Raw genomic sequence first — 21821 nt, 5'->3', positions numbered from 1 at the left:
CCATACCTTCAGGGATGGGCTTCATCATAGTTGAGCGCCCTAAACCAAGCCCTTGTTCCCTTGGAAGGGGGTCTAGCCGACAGGGACTAAACAACCATTTCTGGTCTGATGGTGAGCCGTTCTCAATAAGTGGCTCGGCACTTCACTCAGGTTGCGAATTGCCAACCTGGCAAGGTCTTGTCTTCGCTTAACCAAATGCCCCCCCATCCGTGTCCTAGTGCCCTATGGTAAGGTAACGCGACCCTCGCCACCCCTGGCAACTATTGCAAGGCAAGACATCGGGCCTTTCAGTTAGGTCTCAGCTCTTCGCATTTATACTCTTGTCAGAGCAGGAGGTGCCATTCACCAGGTTGATAGATCTAGTGAACTCTCTCTGTGAGCAGTTCAGTTCACGCTGGTTTCTATCTCCGTGCAGACCCTGAGCGAACTCAAGGTTTTACGGGCGTGAACTCAAGCTTGGAAGGTCGAATGCTATCCTCCGATCCAGTCGCCGTCTGACTATTGTCGCGAGGGACCCGAGGATTTGGTCCACCCACCCTTCGCAATACACCTGTACATGGGCACGGGGGAGGGCTAGAAGGACGGTCTTACCGACCACTGTAATACACATGGTTGCTGCGCGTCAACACACGGGGAGGCGCACAGAAAAAGTAAAGGTAGGCCGATGCAGCGAGCGGGGGAGATGGGGGGTCATCAGACGACTCATGCGCTCGTCTGTCCCAAACTCCTATGCATTGCAGATCGTCCCTTGCAGCAGAGGGCTAGGCAAAGCCTTTATCCAATAACACGGAGAGTGTGTCAACGCCTCAACGCCCAATGTGAAGGACTGACATCAGGGTAAGAGCCTCCAGGTCATGCTTCTTGGCGTACCGCCGACACTCGTGGGGGAGGGAAGGGGGTTGTATGATCGTCCGATCTTAGAAGATCTTGGATTCTTCAGTTTCTATTACCCTAATGTGCGATGATTAGACCAAGAACCACGAGAGACTTGGGACAGTGAAAAGTACAAAGTACGGTAGGTGAACGGGTCGCCCGTATCATGTCCAAACTCTAATCCTCCTTCTAACACAGGGACTAGTGTCGTGCGGTGTTTTGACTGGTTTCGTAGGCCCAAGTCCTTCACAAGCTGCAGGAGGCTGCGCATTTGCGAAGGGGCATCTTTCCCATGGGGCTGTGCGGCGGAACGGGGTGCCTCGGCCCTTCTGTTTACGCCGTCAGACTTGGCGTGGCACAGTGACACCAATCTCCGCTGCCGCTAAGTCCTCCGCGAAATGGGATTTGGTACAGCGGCTGGGCTTCTAACCAGATCGAAAATGGAAGCTGGCTATTCGGAGACCATGGACGGTCCGGATGTCATGGGCGGTAGTGTCAGCTGTGGCGTGACAATTTGATTTCGCCACTTGACCTGTTCGCATTCACCACTCATTTCCGTCATACATTTGTACCACATACATGCAGCATGGATCTATTGGTTCAGAAATCGACATTACATTATGTTTTGAATATATCGACCCGATACACGACTCATGAGGTCTTCTCGGTATTGCGCTACTGTACAAATGCAACAAGTCTAAGGTACTACATATACGTGCGTCTATTGGATTGCTGTGCCGGTGGTGGAAGAAGACAGGGTGGCGTAGAACAGCTTGGTCTGTCCAGTAATGATCATGCGGCCGTTTCCAGCAAATTGGAAGTTGGCAGCAGTCGTTCCAGTATAGATCTTGCCAATAAGCTTGGCAGCGGCGTTGTAGACCCAGACGCCGTCGCCGCAACCAACGTATACTCGACCCTTAGAGTCGTTCTTGATACCTGCAGAATCTTGTTAGCAAATGCAAATATCCCATGCGTTTGGGGGTGTAGATTACGTACCATCTGGGATGAAGGCTGGGGTGAAGGCGAAAGTCTGGCGGTTGTTGAAAGTACCATCCTTGGTAACATCAAAAGAGTAGACGGATGCAGGGGCGGTCAGATTGAGGCCGAAGTTGGCATTGGCAATACCGGTATCAGTAACATAGGCCTTCTTGCCATCAGGGGAAAATGCGATTCCGTTGGGGTGCTCGATTCCATCGGCTACAACGGTGATAGCACCGGTGTTGAAGTTGTAACGGTACACTTGCTGTTGAATGCCAGGGTAGGGACGGAAGGCCTGGACATAGCCGTAGATTGTGTCAGTGAAGTAGAGATCACCGTTCATAGGGTTGACAACAAGGTCATTGAGCGAATTGAACTGGCGGCCAAAAAAGTTGTTGAGAAGAGCTATGTTTGTTAGCGATTATCCCCACCTATGCTTTTTGGAGGTTTTAAGAATAACGTACTAGTAGTCTTGTAAGGTGGAGTAGGGTCCATGACGTAAAGAGCTGATGGCACACGGTCACCCTGACCCTCACCAGCGAAAATAAGCTTTCCTTTATACATGGTAGCACCATTGGGGTTGATGATCTGAGGGTTCGATGTGTTGACAATTGAGATGGGCGCCGACTTCAGAGTTCCTTTGCGCACCCTCTCGGCATCGGCGATGGCGACTTTTTGGATGATAGCAGACTTGTTCAATCCAGTACCTGCAGCAGGTGGTCCGGCGTTTTGAACGAAGAAAACTTCGTTGGTAGGAGGGTACCACGTTACGGCCTCGTGGAAGAGAGGATCCGATGGTGAGGTTGCGATGGTAGTCAGAGACGGATCATTGCCAATCACATCGTAGAATTCTGGGTCGTAAATGTGGAAAGGTTTGGCTAGGAGTGATTCCGCGGTTGCGCCAGGCCATATAAACAGCTGTATCTGGTTAGATGATACAAAATGCAGATGCTTTTTTTTCAAAAAGAAAGCTTACGTTGGTTGCATTGAATTCGACGGCAGGTGGGACGACAGGCAGAACATTGAAGCTTTTCTGGTCAACAATCTGGGCATATTTGGGCACGGCATTTGCCAAAGCTTGTCCAATTGTCGCGCCGACAGCGACGAGTGATCTGGTAGAAGGCATTGTGAGTTCGTGTTGTTTAGCTGTGACCCAGGAAAAACCAGTGCTGCAACCAGTAGAAGAGCTTTGAAGATGGATACTGCGCAGCTCTTTGTATTCACGGTCAGCGGGGAGACTCCACTGGTTTTGTAACCCTACGCCGAAATTGGCTGCTCTTCCGTATCATGCAATTTGAGAACAAATTCTGGCGGCGGTAAGCTCTATGCAGACCGGGTAGCGGTCACGCCCGGATATGGGTCCCACTTGTGGCTTGGGCGACGAGGCATGACGCGGTGGCCCCGTGGGGTCTTGGAAACCCCGCTCCACTGCAAGACCCTCCTACATTTATGTACTACCTGCTACAATCAACTCATGTGAGGCAGCCGTGTTACCCTGATTTGAAGATCACGAAAGCGACGCTCTTTGCTGTAGATGCAGTCAGCGAACACTTACTTGGGATGCATACATTTTGCACAAGACAGCCTATGATAATGAGCTAAAAATCCGCATGCAGGCTGCTATATGAATCCTTGTAAACCAACGTGTGCATGCCGACAACCCAGACCATGATATTTTCTTGGCTCCTATTCCCTGCGTACCAGGGGTCTGCCCTTTGCAAATTACCGAAGCTTTTGGAGCATTGACAACACCCTAGCAGTGTACAGCCTCGCGGTGGTTGGGACAGTATACAGGAATTCAAGCCGTTGCCACCAAACGCCCAGGATACACAAATAGAAACAGTATGGCAAGACCGGACGCAAAAGCTCTAGTAGAATAAATAGTGCATTGTAAGCAGGACGTCGTTGAGTCGGGCTGCAGATGCCTCCAAGCGAGGGCCACCCTAGTCCTCGTGAAGCTTAGCCTCCATCTTACCGGTGAGGTAAGGTCATAGTGATTGTGAGACGCCTCCGTGCCGCTGCATCAATCAATCGGGCTGGCGTAGATCAAGGTCGATCGATTTGTCCCGTACCCATGTAAGAACTATGGTGTGGCATGTTCGCCATGCCCTCTCGGCACCATTATGTGCCGGTTGGCGAGTAGGCAAAGCACATGGCTATATCAAATCGGGGCCGTCTCAACCCAGTTCGGCATAGGACTTCATCCTCAATAGTATATCCTTCCAACTAATTCCTTTCAGCTGTTGTATTTTCCACGTTTCTCGCGTCATACTATACCGTTCGGTGGAAAGTTCGTCGAAAAGCAATATTCGGGCGTTCGAGATCCATGCTGCGCCAACTCTACGGGACGGATTGCCGAAGTTCTCGAAGACGCCTGCGACCTTCTAGAAGGCCTGTTGAGACGCGGCAAGAAAATTGTTTTTGCGAACACGACGTGGCGCCAGATGTGACAGCACGAAGGATGGTTTGCCTTTTACCCACGCGGGTTGTTTTCAAGTCACATGACTTTGGTTCATTATTGACTAATCTCTGAGTCGTGGCTGCATTGTGCAGAGTGGTAGTACGGAATAATTTACTGCTTGAGGTATAGGCTACGGCACGGGGGCAACGGGATCGAACATGCGATAAGGTGATACGAAGTAATCCTTTCTAGGGTCTCAACGCTATGGTAATTTCTGTTGATAAATGGATAAATACAAAGCTTCAAGACATAGTCCCGTGATGTTGATCCCATTGACCAGATAACACCAAAAACATCCGACAACGTGGATTTGCAATTGATTAACTACCTAACTGCTCATATACCGGTGGATCGCCCAAGTAACTCTCTCAAGTGGGCTATCAAAGTTGCACAGGCAAGCACTATTAGTGCACTTATGCATATACCGAAACCCAGAAATTTATCTGTTGAAATCTCTTCTTCGCAAGTCCTCCTATCTGCTCCACTTCTCAAGTGTCCTATCAAGGCAAAATCTCTTCTACTACCTTCTGTGGCTTAATGTCATAGTTGGATGGGATGGATTTGACGTCTAAAAATACATCTTTCAACACTTTATGCGATTCTAAAATTCTAGGCCAAATGTATTGTTTGGAATAGAGTATATAATGTCATCACGGAACTGATGCTTCTATTTCCCCGTACCTTGTCTCTCTCTCTCTCTCTCAAAAAACTCACCTTGTCTGTCACCACCGGCAGCTCAGCGAAATCAACAGAGTACCGCAGAGATGTATGTGAGGTGCCAAAGGGGGGCCAAGACGATTACATGTTAACATATTGTGATAGAGTAAATTGGTGATATAGTAAAAGTATGTTCGAGAAGCGTAGTAGAAGGATTTCTCCTCTGTGGTAAATATCATGGTCTCGCGTATACTCCACCCGTACAACAGAAGGGTATTAATCTATACTGTCCTGGCTAAATTAGCCTTGATGAGGCTCTAACACTGATTTAAAATTATATGTTGGGCTTTTTTAGTTACCTGAATGTTGGCTCGATCTTGAAATATGTATCCTCATACGTAGAAAACTAAACAATAATGCACTGGCTAATAAAGCGTTTGCATTGTATCTTGCGTTTCACTGCGGATAAGCTAGACGATTATTACAGTCGACGAAAGGTATTAGATTAAGCCTGAATGGAAAATTAGCAAAGAGCTCATTCGTATTAACAAGTTAATGGAACAGGCGCGTCATGTTGCTCGCTGGAATTCAACCTGCTGGAAATTAGCTAGCAATTACAGCAGCAGGTAGGCAAAGTAATATATGCCTAGAGCTGCACCTGAACCTCTCCTCATCGTCGCTTACCGGCTGTAAGCATAACACTTTACACTCGGGCTTGTTTTCCTACTCTGCGTATATAAACTAGATTCCGTCATCCAATCATCGGAAAATGGCTATTTCGCCGAGTTTCTGCCTACATTGGGAAGATATTATTTCAGCGTCTCTGTAGTACAACACGTTTACCTACCACTGCTGTACGGAACTAAACATAATAGTCTTGCATTGGCTACTCATAGCAAGGTGGTGTGCTGAGTACGTTTATCACTGTAAACTGATGCAAAACGAGAGGAAGTATTAAAGGAACAGGGCAAATAAAAATAAGTAAGCTAGGCACATAGCTCTTCAATACTGTACTATATATAGTTCTAAAGACTCCGCAATATCAATATCCCCAGCAGGATAAAACACTAGAAAAAAGAAAGGTCATGTAAGCACCAAGCATACGCAACGTTGCAGTGCCTGAGCGCAGCCATATTTCAGATCTCATCCAAGCTTTTCGCTCTACTTTAAGCTCTGATCTAATCACATGTCTACATACAACCCTCAGTCTACAAAAAGCTTTACCAAACCTATTCATGAACACGCCTGAGGAAACAACCAAAGAACGTAGATTAGGAAGAAAGTGTGCAATCGTAGTCGCACACCGGCCCTTCACCCACCTGCCAAAAACCCAGCGGAAACACCATTCCTCACCATATCAACCACGCAATAAACCGGATTTCCCGGCAATCCAACCCAAGGCCAAGTTTACATCAAACGACAGCAGTAGATCAAGTACGCGTACAAGCATAGTATTTACTCTAATGATTCCACAACCTGCAAAGTTATATGGAATTCCTTTTTTTTCCCTACCCCCACCCCTCTTATACCAGCCAAAAAAAAACATAGCAATGTTCACCAAGCTCGGCAAACTGCTGCAGTACGAATTTTTCCAGGTATTGTTACTTTTACCCTAGTAATTGTGGGGCAAAGCTGTGGTTTACGTGTTGCTTTCTTTCTCTTAGAGGAGAAAGAGAAAGAGAAAGAGAAAGAGAAAGAGGTTAATACAGCGCTTTTTTGTCATAGGGCGGATGTTGCACGTAAAAGTACTACTAAACGGTTCTACGTACGGAATGGTGTGGAGATAGATAGTAGTAGCATACACATTTTTTTTTATCGAGAGAGAGATTCGGGGCCGGCAGAGATTTGAGAATGAAGTACTCTACTTTTACACAGTGTAACAGCTGCTAAGATGGAAAAGTACCAGCATAGCCTAGATTGTGAATTTTACACTTGTGACGTATTGAAGTTTGTAAGCTTTATATTGGTGTTTGTTTTTTCTCGTTGAAGAGAAGAGGGTTAAGGGAGGGGCATGAGTGCGGTGCTGAACAATGGCGTGGCGTTACTTACATGCTCCTCCATATACTTCCTATCACGATTTACTAGCTCCCCTAGATGGTTCTCTGATACATAGGATTTCTGGTAGATATCTTAAGGTGTCCGTTAGGTATTCTGATATAGGACTGGGTGATTTTACATTAGATATAGTTCTGAAATAGCGCATAGCTCCTCATTATCTAATAGGCTTGATCGAGATATCACATGCCTATGCTTCCTGAGCGTGGTATGGCTAGGAGGTGTTGTGGTGGATTGGTTGTTCAGCGAGGAATTTTTAGTATATGTAAATATGTAAATGAAGTAGATGTGATAGTGATGTCCAGAATAAATAAAAAGGTGGGTTTTTTTTTAAATCTTGTGGGGACTTATACATGGTTTGTAGTCGATGCTTTGTATGTATTTCGAGGAGAGGGAGAGCCGAGAAGGAAAGGAAGACGTGTGTGGGGTGGGTGGGCGACAGGAAGTTACTTAAAGGAAAAGCTCGATATGGAAGAGGGAAGTGGAAAGGGCAACAAGTCCCTTCTCTTACATCACGTCCTCGTCATTACTGTGACGACAAGGCAAAAGGGTTATCACCTTCTCTCTGAACATCGCAACACAGATATCACAAGCAAGATATTGGAACAGTAATATGGGCATGGAAAATCGTGAGTGATATTGTTGTTTTGTCTTTCAATATGCCGTTCGAATATCCCACCTCCCAAAAAAAAAACCTCCCATCCACCGTCCCACGCCCCTTCCCAACCCCAATCCGTGAGAGACCCAATCCATCTTCCGTTCCAACGCCCCTTATCACCCTACCCACACATCCCTACTTGAGACATTGAAGCCATTCCAATCATCCCCATCACAAAAAAGTCACAAAAGACAAAAAACGCCAATCCCCTTTCGCGCTATTTTCCAGCAGCGAAGGTATCCTCGTGGGGGGATGCATATGCAACGCACAAAACTCCAATGATGTTCCCAATGTTTCCCCAAAGCAAAACCTTGAAGCCCATAGTTATACCAGCCGTTGAAAACATCAGAAAGCTCGTGAAACAGAGATGAAGGTAAGAAATGAACAAAGGAAAAGGTTACAAAGGAAACAAAGAAAAGAGATGATGGTCTCCCTCCGAATTGGGAAAACTGTTCAAAGCAACAGGAAAATTGCCTTTTGTCTTTTATCGATGTCCAAACTCCGGTTCGTGATATAGAGTACTGGAGGGGGAAATCGTAAAAGGTAGAGCCACATCGCGAAATGACCCGCGAGACGACTAGTGATTCATGATGTAACTAAGACGGTGCGGAGCGACGAGTAGCAGAGGTGATACGATAGTGAACAGGCCAAGCGCAAGCACTTAGCTCATGTCCATCATATCGGCATCACCGTAATCTTCACCAATGTATGTAGCAAGAACCTCATCGCTTGGGCCAAAGTTGCCCTCGTAGATGGTGGCACCAGAGCGACGCCTAGAGTCAACCCATCGGCAGCCATAGCACTGGAGCACTTGGTCTGCCGTTGGTCGTTGATCAGGGTCACGGTTCAGCATTGCGTACACAACATGGTCCATGGAGTTGGGGTCGTTGCGCTGCACCATGAAGGATGGTGCGCGTGCGAGGTCCTCCTCTGGGTTCGATGCTGGTTTGACGGTAATGCAGGCCATCGAATCCTCAGCAGCGTCAGACATGAGGAAGCCATCCATGGAGGGCCTCGCTGACTCAGAGATTGGGTCGCCGTGAGAGTCTCGGCTGAGGGTGCTGCTGTCCGCGCTCCAAGTCAAGCTTGGGAGCACGTTTTCGAACTCGCCAGAACGAAGCTTCTGCCAGTAGTCGCCATTTTCGGGGATAACACAGTTACCAGCGATTTCGGCGAGCATCATGCCCAGGGCAAAGACGTCGGCAGGCTTGTCGAATCGACCAGAGAGTTGCTCAGGAGCAAGGTAGTGACGGTCACCTTCGCCATCAATACCAGCAGGAGCTGGCCATTGGCTTGCCAGGCCAAAGTCGGCAATCTTCAGCCCACCCTCAAAGTCAATGAGAACATTGGCGGGCTTGAGATCAAGGTGAATGTATCCTGCTTCGTGAATGGCTTTGAGACCCTACAATGGGGGTTAGCTTGATTCGCAAACAAAGACTATTCTTGGACTTACCATCAACAACTCAAGCAGGATCTTCCAAATGCGGAAGTCATCCAGACGACTATTGAAGCCAACAGTGTCGAGGTATTTCCTCAAGTTACCGCCCTCGCAGTACTCGGTCTGGATGTAGAGGTGCTGGTCAAACTCCCAGTGAGTCTTGATGCCCAGCACATGTTCGTTACCGCGCAGCGCATATAAAATCTCAACCTCACGCATCTTCTTTTGGCGGTCGCCTGGGCCAATGTAGGGCTTCTTTGACTTCTTAACTACCCAAACTTGGCTGCCAGCAGGCGACCTTTGGGGTGAAGGCTTGACTGGATGGCTGACACGGTATACGGTCGAGAACTCACCTTCTCCACCATCGAGAGGCTTGATTTCGTGGAATCGCTCGCTCAGCGACTCGTCGACATCGTTCTTAGTCAGGCCAATGGGGATGGCTCCTGATACACTGCCGAAGAAGCCAGAGTCACGAGGTGTGGTAGGAGTCGCGGGCGCGAACGAGCCGAAGCTAGCGTTGAAAGGGAACGACCCGCGACGGTTACCAGAAATTGACAATCTGCTTGCATCTAGAGGTGCGCCAGAGTCGTTTGCAGGTGTTGATGGCGATTGTCCACCAAACAGACTTCCGGCTGCTGTTATTGGTTAGCGTACTGTTGTCGAGTTTGGATGGAAATGTGTACTTACTTGTTGGTCGACCATCGTTGTCAGGAGCGGCAAACGTGTCTGAGCCAATCGAAGGGCGCGAGCGAAACGTCTTGCGTCGCAAGCTGCTCTCCTTTGAGCGACGGCTGGAGCTGTTGCTGGGCTTTGTTGGTGTTGGTGGCATGTCGTCCACACTGGACTGGCTGTCACCCATGCGGTTCGCGGTCGGCGACTGACTGTCCGGTTGGGTGTCGTCGTCATTGTCCCCATCAATACTGACAAAGCTGCCGCGGCGCTGCGTGTTGCTGGCCATGTCACCAAAGATGCTTGGTCGCTTACCAAACGACTCTGTGGAGAATTTGGACACATTGGCACTAAAGGGCGTGCTGGGAGTGCCAAACTGGTGCTGGGGTCGCGCATCGTTACCGAATAGGCTGCCCGATCGCTTGACGAGGGGCGTGTCTAGGTTGACGGCCCTGTCTCCCACAGCGGGAGGGAATGACTGGCGCTTTGAAGGCGTGTCAGGCATGACATAGACGCCGGCCGCCGGTTCATCCGCATTGCGGTTCTTCTTGGACAAAAGGCCCGTGGAGAAGGCGACAGGCGCTGGCGGTGCAACTTTGAATGGAGTGTCGAACGGCTCATGTGCAGATTGCTCGTACTCGGTTTCAAAGGGCCGGCCTATACCGATTGGTAGGGAGCGAGAAAAATGAGGGTTGCTTGACAGGGGAGGTGCGGGAAACACGGAGTTGTTCCACTGCACGGCCGGGGCTCGGGGAGGAGCCATTGGTGTGCCGCTGATGCTTGATGAAGCAGAGTGCGGTGTATGTGCGTGTGACAAGGGGTGCGGGAACGATGCTCCACCCCGGGGAAAAGGCGTGGGCAAGCCCATGCGACCAGCATCAAAGGTGGATTTTCGGAATGGTGTTTGAGCTGGTTGGGCGGGTGTTTGTGTTGAGTTGTTTATTGAACCATCGAAAGAAATGCGGTTGCGAGTCTTGGAAGCAGCTGGGCCAGGGAAGGCAAACTCGCCCTCGTAGCTTGGCTTGCGTGGGGTGTTTGAACGCTGTGATAGAGTTGACTTGCGCAGTGACGTTGTCCGGTGGATAGGCGATTGCGCACCCGATACAGGTGAGCTGTTGAAGGAGAATTCGTTGGTCACGTCACGCTGGCGGGGCGCATCATCCGGGGAAGCGCGCTGTGCGGGAGATGGATCAAAGATGCTCTCAAAGTCGTTTCCAAGACTCGAAACTGCGTGAAGACTGCGGCGCTTTGCAATGGGGCTGGATCCGGGCGATCCGCTGAGGTTCATGAGTCCATCATTGCGCTTCAGCGGGCTCGATTTTGCGGGCGCTGCTGCCGGTGGCGACAGCTCTGAACGGCGCGCAAACTCGAATTTGATGGGCTTGTCGTCGACTTCTAGTCGCTTGTCCATGTCCATGCTGCTTGGTGATTCTGAGCTGAGGCGTCGCACGGGCGTGTTCTCTTGGCCAATGGTGGGCCACGTCATAAAGGGAGTCGCGTTACCGTCAGTCGTCTCGGCCAAGGCGCGTCGTCGCGGGCTCTTGGACTTGCTGTTGCGAGTGCGCGGAGACGAGCGGAGGGGTCCTGAGCGGCGCAGTGAAAACTTCTTCTTTGCTGGAACGGCCTGCGCTAGCGGTGATTCTGGAAAAGCTGCAATGGGGCTCGTGGGCTTGTTGGAGGCCTTTGGCGAGAATGCGCGCGTGATGGCGAGCGGGGAGATGGGAGAGCGGGGCGTGTCCGAGTTGCGCAGCTGGAAGCGCGATTGCTTGGAGGGCGAACGTGAGAGGGAGCGGCGCAGTTCCTGGAGATGGGAGAAATGGGTACTGTCGAGGCGATAGCTGTGGGGGTGAGTGGGAGAGGGAAAGTGCATAGTGCCACCCTCTCGACTAGGGGAGAAACCAAAATCCATGGTACGCGCAGCGGGGTGGTGGTGGTGGTGGTGGTGGTGGTGACGTTGCGAGGAAGCGGGGATGGCGTCGCGGGCAGGGTTGGTCGATGGCGGGTCCGGGTGTTTTTGTTGTTGTTGTTGTGGTTGCCTCAGGGTGACCGATAGAGTCGTGTCTAGGCAGTCGCGACGCACATGAGGAGAGAGCTAGTCTTCAGTCGATGGCTGGAAGGCTGGCGGGTTTTGCAGGCGGGCGCGCGCGGTGGAATGGATGCGTCGAGTGCTGGCGGGCGATGCGCGATGGCGTCGTGGTGGGTTGTGTGGAGCTTGGCGGCGGCGGCGAGGAGCGGGAATTGCACCTCAGTAAGCAGTGGGCGACGTGTGCAAGTTCTCCATGCAAGGCCTGGAGAGGATGCAGGATGCAGAGGGGTGGGGGGCAGTCAGGAGAACAGGAGGTTGTCGGGAGGCGGGTGGGTTGGGCGTGGCTGGTGTTGTTGGCGTGTCCGTGGGCGATTCGCTGCGTGTCGTGGTGGAGCGAGGGCAGGATGCGCGCGTGTCAACGGCGGGCTGGCCAGGTGGGCGCGACACGAGGTGGAGATACAACGCAGAGGGCAGAAGGAGGGCGATCGAGGGATAGAAAAGACCCTTTGTGCGCTCGTCTGCGATCGGCTGGAAATGGGGTGGTATAATATGGGAGGAGACGCGTTCGCGCTGGCGGGCTGGTGTGGCCGCAAGGCGCGGGGCCCGTGCGGGCTCGCCCACCGACGACACCCTGCAGGCAGGCCGTTAGCCTGGCATGCCAATCGCTGCACTGCTCGAGGCCCAGCACGCCCGGCGTGAAGCTGCATCACCGGCCAGACGGCGGGGACGCACGTAATGGACAGGCTCTGCACTGCTGCCCGCACCGCCGACATAGGCGCGCGCAGCCTGCGGTGGTGCGAGGCGCTGCAGCGGAGCCGTGGGTGGTTTCGCCACAGCCAACTGCCGTGTGCGCGCGAGTGTGTGCGTTTGCGTGTGCTGCGTGCTGTGTGCTGTGTGCTGTGTGCTGTGTGCTGTGTGTGTGTTTACTGTTTATTGTTGATCAACAATGCCGGACCAAAACAATACTCGCCACCACCACTCCCGTCCCCCAACCACGGCATCGGAGCACCGCCAGCATCCACGCCGCTAGGATCCCCCCCAATCGCGCCATGGAAGCAAATGAGGCCAATCTTAGCATCCTCATGCCCGCTAGCTGGGGCTGCGTCATGTTCAATAGGGGGCTCTCCTCGGTCAGTTCACAGTTCGCTGGCGGCCCGCTCGCTCCCGCCAACTCGCAACACGCAGCCCACACGCGCTTGGCTCTCCGCATCGCATCATGATTGCTGATTGTGATTGCTTCCATCCTGCCCCTCGACGCCTATCGCGCTATCGATAGCTTTTGCGAGTCGTGAGACAGCTGCCACGGCCCATGTCTCGCTTCACCACCCAGCATCCCGCTCTCAACTTTGCCATGCCCGTTGGCGCCACCACTGCTTATTCCCACGACAACCCAGCCTTTCCTGGTCCACCAATACTCCACCTGTCCACCAACATGCCCGCCCTGTCGCCTTCAATAATGCCCTGATATGCCCATCCTCCACCATCATCCCTGGTGAGCCTCGAAGAAAAAAAGGGTCTTCGTTGTGTTTCGTCTCGACATGGCGCCGACTGTTCCGCCCCTCGCACCGCCCTGTTTCGATTCTGTTCCATGGCCTTACTGTGTACGACTATTCACTGGTGCCCAAACCGTGGTCGTCATTGCGCGTCGGCTTTGCAATCAAGGTTCGTCCGCGTCATGCTTGCCCTTGCAGCCATCGGCCACGTGCTATCCAAGATGCCCGACTCCATGTACATGACGTCGGCTTGTTGTCCCCCCTTCAAAGACATACCACTGCGTATCCACATATACGTAGGTATACATGGTCTCGAAGGGTAAGCCCTTTGTCTGATACACGCTAGCAGCAGCATCATACCTGCTCATTGGTTCAAGACTGGCGGCCCGCATGCTGTTCAATAGCCCACGTGCTAGATGCATTCACAGGGCCATCGACACTAAACGCGCCAAAGCGCGGCTATGACGCTCATAGATAAAGCACATGACGATGGCATCTAGAACAAACATCATGACACCATACTCTACCATCAACAGCCATGCGTCACGACAAAAAAAACAATCCCCCAGGCACCCGAGAATACTTCACGGGCGACCGCATCTGCGGCCGCGGTCATGTCGTCTCCACTCGCCTGTAGCTCCAACGAGCAAACGCAGGAACGCCCTCGTCGCGCATTTCCATCGCCGTACCTGCCTTAGCCTCGACCGTCTGCTGATCGCCGCATATCCACTCAATTTTGGTCCGCATGCAGCCACCGAACCCAGCCGGTGCGCCTCACTTGAGTGCCTCACCAACAAGCAACCATATCCTGCTGAGTAAACGGCGCACTTGATTCCTGCGACGGTTTGACATGTCAAGCACGGCCCGCAAGACGGTGCTTTTGGGACTCCTGGCTGTGCTACCCCCACTGCTTCCATCTGACGCCTGTCACGTCTCAGAGCCATCGCACCAGCCCTAGCCGCACTCACAGCGGCTATCGGTCTAGCCACAACCTAAAAACGGCATTGTCTCAGTAACCGTTGCAAACTAACACCCAAACATATCGATTCTCTCCCAGACGCTTGTCGCCCACCCCAGATTGCCGTGGTAACAACATGCAAATGTGTCGTTGGGCTTCAAAAGAACTATGAGGACATCAAGTGCCATGCCCCGCTCTGATAACATAGCACCTCGGGTCAGAGTCCCAATAGGGTTGACGCCCAAATGCACATGCTTTTCAAGCTGACGAGGCCACGAGGTCTTTGCCGGGGCTGCTAAATGATTTACAGGGTCCAGGAATGGTCGGTCCCCAGTCGCCATACCGCCGCCAAGGCCTTGTCTTGCGCACCACACGCCCCATGCTACCTGTCTTCGTATTCTCCCTGATGCCTATGCGGGGTTTGCCCTTGGGTGCGACGGTAGCGAACATGGATCTCGGAGATCATGGATACTTTTCAAGGGTCGGTTGAATCTGCCAGCAACTTTACCTCGGGGTCCAAGTGGTTCTTGGGCACTGTCTCTGACAGATTGCGGCCCTTCCTGTATGTCTTGCGCAATGCATTGCCCAAAGACGGCCTCCTTTACTTTTTTTTTCAATGACAGTCGCCTTTCGTTGAAACAGATTTGATCATTTCCCACGCACTATTACATACCGAGCCTCGCATGCCAATCTGTCATTGCCTTGGTAACTTGCACGTGTTGCATTGACTGTGATGTTTTATGACTTTGGTATTATGCAGGTTAGACCTAGCGAGGGTATTATAAGTGGGAAGAGTTAAGGTACTAGACATGTGAGTAATCCCGCAAAGTCTATCCATGGTTGAAGCTGCATGGTTGTTTGATGCCGCCTTGGGCCGGATGGAAAAACTTTGTTCCCGTCGCTGGAGTCAATGGCGGGGTGAGTCAAAAAGTTTGGCGGGGCATATATCTTGACGCGCCGCCCACACGAGCAAGACGTCCCTTACGAACAATTGCAACAATGGCTGACGAACAACCTGCAACCCAGCCTCCTGCTGCCGAGACCAAGGATCTGCATACTGACCCCGTCACTGGCGAGAAAATTTCCAAGAGTGAACTCAAGCGTCGCCAGAAGCAGCGCGAAAAGGACGAGAAGAAGAAGGAGAAGGAAGCATCTCTACCAGCCCGGCCCAAGAAGGAGAAGAAGGATGACATTGAGGAATTGAACCCAAACGTTCGATCCCCAACCTGGAATTTCTATGCGACGTGCTGCTAATACATCCCAGCAATACTTTGAGATTCGATCTAAGAAGATTGCCGCCCTCACAGCCTCCCAGGACCCCAATCCTTACCCACACAAGTTCCACACCAACTACAGGATCGCCGACTATGTACGCGACTACTCACATCTCAAGAAGGGCGAGACAGAGCCCGAAAAGGAGATTCGCATGGGTCTCCGTGTCATGACCAAGCGATCGGCTTCCAGCGCGCTCCACTTCTACGTTTGTATGTTTATGAGACAAGAAACTGCGTACACATCTAACTGTTTACAGGCAAGGCAGAGGGTGTTACTATCCAGGTCATGTGCCAATTGCAAGAGTCCAAGGCTGATGTGCCCTTTGAGAAGCAGCACGAGAACATTCAGCGTGGAGACATTATCGGTGTTATTGGAATCCCTGGCCGAACAAGTCCCAAGAAGGGTGGCGAGGGTGAACTGAGTATCTTTGCGCGCGAAGTCATCCTCCTCACACCCTGTCTTAGGATGTTGCCAACAGAGCACTTGTAAGAATCACTCATGGCCTGAAAAAAAGACAGGTACTGACCTTATGACAGTGGCTACAAGGACCAGGAACAACGCCACCGCAACCGGTACCTCGATCTTATCATGAACGACTCGACGCGCAACACCTTCATTGCACGCACCAAGATTGTCAAGGCCGTCCGCAGATATCTCGATGAGCGCGACTTCTTGGAAGTGCAGACACCGATGATGAACAAGATTGCCGGAGGCGCAACAGCGCGGCCCTTCAAGACATACCACAACGAACTCGACATGGAGCTGTACATGCGCATTGCACCCGAATTGTACCTCAAGGAGTTGGTTGTTGGAGGTCTTGAGAGAGTATATGAAATTGGTCGTCAGTTTAGGAACGAGGGTATCGATCTCACTCACAACCCCGAGTTCACCACCTGTGAATTCTATATGGCATACGCCGACTACCACGACCTCATGGACATGACCGAGGAGTTGGTCAGCGAGATGGTCAAGGAGGTCACTGGCAGCTACGAAACCGTGTATCACACCCAAAGTGGCGAAGTCTACAATGTCAACTGGGCAAGGCCATGGAGGCGAGTCAACATGATTCCTGCTCTTGAGGAGGCTACTGGTGAAAAGTTCCCACCGGCCACTGAACTCCACACTGCTGAGACAAATGAGTTCCTTAAGAAGGTACTCAAGAAGGTCAACGTTGAATGCTCGGAACCCCGTACCAACTCAAGAATGATCGATAAGTTGGTTGGCGAGTTCATCGAAGAGACTGCCGTGAACCCGACTTTCATCGTTGGTCACCCTGAAGTCATGTCACCCCTTGCCAAGACTCACCGAGAAATCCCCGGTCTTTGTGAGCGTTTCGAAGCCTTTGTCTGCAAGAAGGAGATCGCGAACGCCTACACCGAGTTGAACATGTCAGAAGTCCAGCGCCAACGTTTTGTAAGTTGATGGTATTTTTCTTTCGGATTGTGCAAACAAAAGATTTGCCAAATATCGCCCAGGAGACGCTTCGAGGTTCGCAAATACTAACAAATTTCCAGGCCGAGCAAGCAAACCAGAAGGCGGCAGGCGACGACGAAGCACAGCTTATCGATGAGACCTTCTGCCAGGCGCTCGAGTACGGTCTACCACCCACCGGTGGATGGGGTATGGGTATCGACCGTCTGGTCATGTTCTTGACAGACCATTACTCCATCAAGGAGGTGCTTACCTTCCCATTCATGAAGGACATTGTTGAGGACAAGAAGACGGCAGCCGAGGTTGCCGATGGCACCGGCAAGCCAGTTGAGGGAATTCGTACGTAGAGCATTGTGCAAGGTTAATTATTATACTAACAGTGTGCAGCACACAAATAATTTGCACAGCATTTCGGCGCATGGAGTGGGTAAGAAAATGACAACGACAGGGGCAATCTAAGCCTACACGATTGGGTATGAGAACATGAATGAAATACAACAAAGACATATGATATACTTCTTCAATTGTGACTGTCTTTGAAACTATAGCGAATGGGCTATTACGCCCGGCTGTTTGCCGCAGCCTACCTGTTATCCGATGATGCTGACTTTGTCATCGAGAACTAACTATATCGAGAGGAATTTGCTTCCGTACATATTCCGAAAGGTGATTGTAGTAATTTTGCGTCTGTCATACCAGTTTTCAAGGGTCCTAGATGGATGCTTTCAGCCGATAGTCGGCTCCCCGCCCGCGAACTAAAATCTCCAACCGCCCGAAAGAGGGGCGGCCCGCGCCTCCATGGGCCGAACGACACACGACACTCACTGCATCGGCAAACCCCGTGGAGTACCAGGTAAGAAGGAATTCGCAATGCCAGAAGAGGTAATCGGGTATAAAGAAGTGGTGCTGGTGCTGCTTTTCCTTCTTTTTTTATGATAAGTTTACCCCTACCATTGAATTTCAAGGCCCTAGGACATTTTATATTGTATGACTGAGTGGAGATACGAGTTGCATGAGAGTGCTTCCTACGAGTAACTCTTAGTAAAATACAAAGAAAATCCAGCAAAAGTATAGAAAGAGGATAGCTATCTAGACTGAAAATGGCGGCACCAGGAGGCAAGTTCTTCATCGAGGATAAAATGGACATACCAGCCAAACACCACGAGTCGTTTGAACAGCTATGGGAGACGAAGTGGAAGAAGCCGGTAGGTATCGCAAAACATCTCTTCAACAATCATCTGCAACACTCGATTATCCAAGACTGACCTCAACATAGGCCGAGATGGGCGTATACCCCTTCATGTTCGGCACCGCCTCCGACTTCGAGCCCATTGTCGCCGAAATGGTCAAGAACAACATGCGCGAGCCCTACGACTGGGACGCCTACGCCCGCACATTCTTCCCTCAAGCTGAAAACCTCGCCTCCATGGCCCGCGCAGCCGAAGCAAACGGCGAGATAGAAAAGGCTTCAGAGTACTACCTCCGCTCCAGCGCCGTCTACCGCATCGCCCGCTTCCCTGCCCCACGCAGCCCCGTCCAACGCGAAGCCTGGGCCAAAGGAAAAGAAGTCTGTCTCAAAGGTCTCTCCATGCGCGAACATCCCGTCCACGAAATCCTCATCCCGCACACGCACCGCAATGAATCCGACGGCCAGCACATCCCCGTCTACCACCTCCTCCCCACCACCGCCTCCCCTTCCTCCCCCATCCCCCTCCTCATCATCTTCACCGGCCTAGACGGCTACCGCACCGAACTCGCCGTCTGGATGGAAGGCTTCCGCCGCAACGGCATCGCCACGCTCGTCCTAGAAATCCCAGGCACAGGCGATTGTCCTGCCGACCCTTCCGATCCCACCTCCCCAGACCGACTCTACTCCTCGCTTTTCGACTGGGTAGCCCAGCAGCCCGTCCTCGACGCCACCAAGACTGCTATCTGGGCGTTTAGCACGGGGGGATACTACGCCATCCGCGTCGCGCACACGCACGCTGCGCGGCTCGCGGGCGTCGTAGCGCTGGGTGGCGGATGCCACCACATGTTCTCCCCCGCCTGGCTCGACAAAGTGAATCACCTCGAGTACCCCTTCGATCTCGCCGACACACTCGCGCACAAATTCGGGTTCGGGACCGACGTCGCCCGGTTCAAAGAGGAGGCTAGCGCCAAGTTCTCGCTGCTGAAGGATGGCACGCTGGATAAAAAGGAGTGTGCGAGGTTGCTGCTTGTGAATGGGACGGAGGATGAGATTTTCCCCATTGATGATTATTATCTTGCGTTGCAGAGGGGGGAGCCCAAGGAGGCGAGGTTTGTGAGTGGGGTGAAGCATATGGGGGAGCCCGAGAGCTTTGGGGTGATTATGAGGTGGTTGTATAGGTTGTGGGGGGTTGAGGCGGATATCGGGGCGCAGATGGGGACGTTGATGTTTAAGCCGAAATATTGAGGTGTATGTGTTGATAAGGTCAGAAGCCGCTTCGAATCTAGATGAATTTTGCGAAACGAAAATTCAAGGCGAAATAAGTGTGAGAGCTTAAGTAAGAGTAGTGTTACTAGACATTGTGTTCTTTGCCCTGTCATGTGCATTACAAATTATCCTACATTTCTCATCTTCCCCCCCCCGAGTCAGTCACTCTCCTTCATTCACTTTCATCCTCGAAAACAACAGCAATACACGCTACCGTAGGGATATAATGAGAGAAAAAAGAAACCTGGTATCATTGTTCCCATTGTACCCCAAGAAAAAGAGAAGAAGCAGGAAAAGAAAAGTCCAATACCTCCCTTCCCTCATAAGTCTGCTTTCAAAGAACGCAGAAAATAATAACTTGAGAAAAACAAAAAAGAAGACAAGAGAATCGAAGATAAATAAGCAAACACGTTTGCAGTTCATAGATAGCACATGATATGATAAGAAAAAGAAAAAAAGGAGAGGAAGACCCGTGCCTTGAACGCGCGGAGTAAAGTGCCCAACACTTCACCTCAATCATTGAGTCCAAAAACACGTCTCAGACCCTGAAACTTCTTCTTCTTCCCACTTCGACCATACGCGACGGAATGGCCCTGTGCATCGACCACAGGCGCAGAGACATTAGACACAGCACTGGGCTGTCGCGTGGCGAAACGTGGTCTACGAGACGCGACACCGTCTGAGCTCACTGGCCGATCATCAGTTCCAATGGTTGGTGGAGGAGGCAGAGGCCAGTCCGGGGTTGATCGTCGTTGGAGCTTGGGTGACCGCTTATGAGAGGTAGGTGCTGGCTCAGCGAACTCCTTATCCTCGTCAATCGGGGTCATGGGGGCGCCCTTGTCGCGGTTGCGTTGCGTAGGGGGCATGGGAATGTCACCGTGTGTAGAGACGGGTTGCACTGACTCAGGTTGAGCAGGGACAGGCTCGGGCTGAGGCGTCTTCTTTTTTCCTAGGCCAAAGAAACCACGCTTCTTCTTATTCTTGCCGGACCCAAATGTGGGTAAAGTGGCATGTTTGCTATCGCGGAGCGAGCCAGTGGCTAGCGCTGCACCCTGCCCATTAACAGTGCCGTTGGTTCCATTCGTTTGCGGAACAGGCTTGGAAACGTCCTCAGGCATTTCCTCATCCACCTCTTCTTCAAGATCCGTAGAGTCCCCGTCTTCTTCACCAGGCTTTCTTGGAATACCCCGGACTGGAGTCAAGCCAGGAGGCAACTCGTAATCCATCGGCTCGTCGTCCGAATCTTCAAATCGACTTTGAAATAGCCTGGGCCGGTCATCTTCATCCTCATCACTCGAATCAGCGAAGCGGCTTTTGAATGGCACCTTGACCGCTTTGGGCGCTTTGGCTGGCTGAGGCGTTTGTTTGGCAGGCTTGGGCTGCTTGGTGAACGAAGGCATCGGCTTTTCCTGTATAGGCGAGGTCGGACGGACATCAGGTCCCTTGCGGAACCTTCCCATTGGTGACAATGATCGGATGCTGAACCTCGATGGCTTGACTGGGTCAGGGGTTGGTGAAGAGGACCGCATGGACCTTCGCATAGCAGGCGATGGAGACTCTGGTGGTGAGATGGCGCGAACCTGTTTTGGAGCTGGTGCACTGGCGCGCAGGGACGGTGTAGGGTTTTGCCTCATGGAGCCACGCATTGTGTACCGTCCACCCTGTTGACGGGATCCTCGGCTTCTAGTTCGCTGGAAGCTGCTAACAGAAGCATCAGAGTCGCTATCATACGTAGCCACTGGTGCGGGCATTGGCCTCACAGCGGGCATACTCTGTGGCCTTGCCTTGGAAGTAGCTGGGGATGGGATATTTTTCTTTTGTAGTGCGCCTCGGGGCTTGGTTTCCACCGGTGTCATGCTGTGGCGAGATGCCGCTAGGCTGATGTTGGCCTTTGGTGGTGTATCCTCTGACCGCATACTCTGTCGCATCTGCGGCTGTGCCCTATGAGGGATTTCTGGTCCTTCCCTCATGGTCGAACGCATTGTGGATCCCATTCGGGGTTCAGCTGGCGCATTTATATTTGAGCCACCACGCATGGTTCTTCTCATGTGCACCTCTGAACGACTTTCCCTAGGCACAGGAGCCTGCGTCGTCCTGTTTTGGGGTTCGGCTGGTCGAGTTGTTTCCGGGGCTGGACTCTTTTTCAAGGCCGACTTTAGAGGCTTGGTCGATGGTGACGGTGAAGCTACTGATACCGGGCGGTCCTGCGAAGTTGAACGTTGCGTGGGCCGATCAATAGCCTTCTGAGGAGGTGGCATTTGCTCGGCAGACGTCTCAGCCTTATCTGCTTGTTTGAAAGAGGCATTCAAACCGCTCCAATGCAGCTGAGCAGGGGTCCAGTCCTGTGTTGGAGTTGCCTGTGAGTCGTCACTATCCTCTGCAGAAGTCTGTTGC

General features: G+C 51.8%; 5 protein-coding genes across 5 annotated transcripts; 2 read left to right on the top strand and 3 right to left on the bottom strand.

Moving 5' to 3' along the window:
• Nucleotides 1-304: 304 nt before the first annotated feature.
• Nucleotides 305-639, bottom strand: COCSADRAFT_328342 (uncharacterized protein). The gene has a single exon (XM_007702391.1). It carries the CDS (start codon nt 608-610, stop codon nt 437-439), a length of 174 nt encoding a protein of 57 aa, XP_007700581.1. The 5' UTR covers nt 611-639; the 3' UTR covers nt 305-436.
• Nucleotides 640-1419: 780 nt separating this feature from the next.
• On the bottom strand, nt 1420-3114 carry COCSADRAFT_37253 (uncharacterized protein). The gene is made up of 4 exons (XM_007702185.1): nt 2828-3114; nt 2316-2769; nt 1870-2256; nt 1420-1809 (listed from the first exon to the last, which is right to left on the bottom strand). Exons 1-4 carry the CDS (start codon nt 2975-2977, stop codon nt 1595-1597), a joined length of 1206 nt encoding a protein of 401 aa, XP_007700375.1. The 5' UTR covers nt 2978-3114; the 3' UTR covers nt 1420-1594.
• A 4974-nt stretch (nt 3115-8088) lies between these two features.
• COCSADRAFT_328319 (uncharacterized protein) lies at nt 8089-11796 on the bottom strand. Its single transcript, XM_007702390.1, has 3 exons — nt 9808-11796; nt 9136-9755; nt 8089-9084 (listed from the first exon to the last, which is right to left on the bottom strand). The coding sequence occupies exons 1-3, from the start codon at nt 11696-11698 to the stop codon at nt 8344-8346; spliced, it is 3252 nt and encodes a 1083-aa protein (XP_007700580.1). The 5' UTR covers nt 11699-11796; the 3' UTR covers nt 8089-8343.
• Nucleotides 11797-15212: 3416 nt separating this feature from the next.
• On the top strand, nt 15213-17553 carry COCSADRAFT_37249 (uncharacterized protein). Its single transcript, XM_007702184.1, has 6 exons — nt 15213-15478; nt 15531-15750; nt 15798-16026; nt 16078-16954; nt 17056-17311; nt 17360-17553. The coding sequence occupies exons 1-6, from the start codon at nt 15266-15268 to the stop codon at nt 17368-17370; spliced, it is 1806 nt and encodes a 601-aa protein (XP_007700374.1). The 5' UTR covers nt 15213-15265; the 3' UTR covers nt 17371-17553.
• A 226-nt stretch (nt 17554-17779) lies between these two features.
• On the top strand, nt 17780-19741 carry COCSADRAFT_181734 (uncharacterized protein). Its single transcript, XM_007702389.1, has 2 exons — nt 17780-18177; nt 18249-19741. The coding sequence occupies exons 1-2, from the start codon at nt 18073-18075 to the stop codon at nt 19404-19406; spliced, it is 1263 nt and encodes a 420-aa protein (XP_007700579.1). The 5' UTR covers nt 17780-18072; the 3' UTR covers nt 19407-19741.
• Nucleotides 19742-21821: the final 2080 nt, after the last annotated feature.

Source organism: Bipolaris sorokiniana (genome assembly GCF_000338995.1).
Source record: "Bipolaris sorokiniana ND90Pr unplaced genomic scaffold COCSAscaffold_8, whole genome shotgun sequence".
Taxonomy (NCBI): Eukaryota; Fungi; Ascomycota; class Dothideomycetes; order Pleosporales; family Pleosporaceae; genus Bipolaris; species Bipolaris sorokiniana.
The sequence above is the reverse complement of the archived record's forward strand: the minus strand, read 5'-3'. Positions and strand labels throughout refer to the sequence as shown.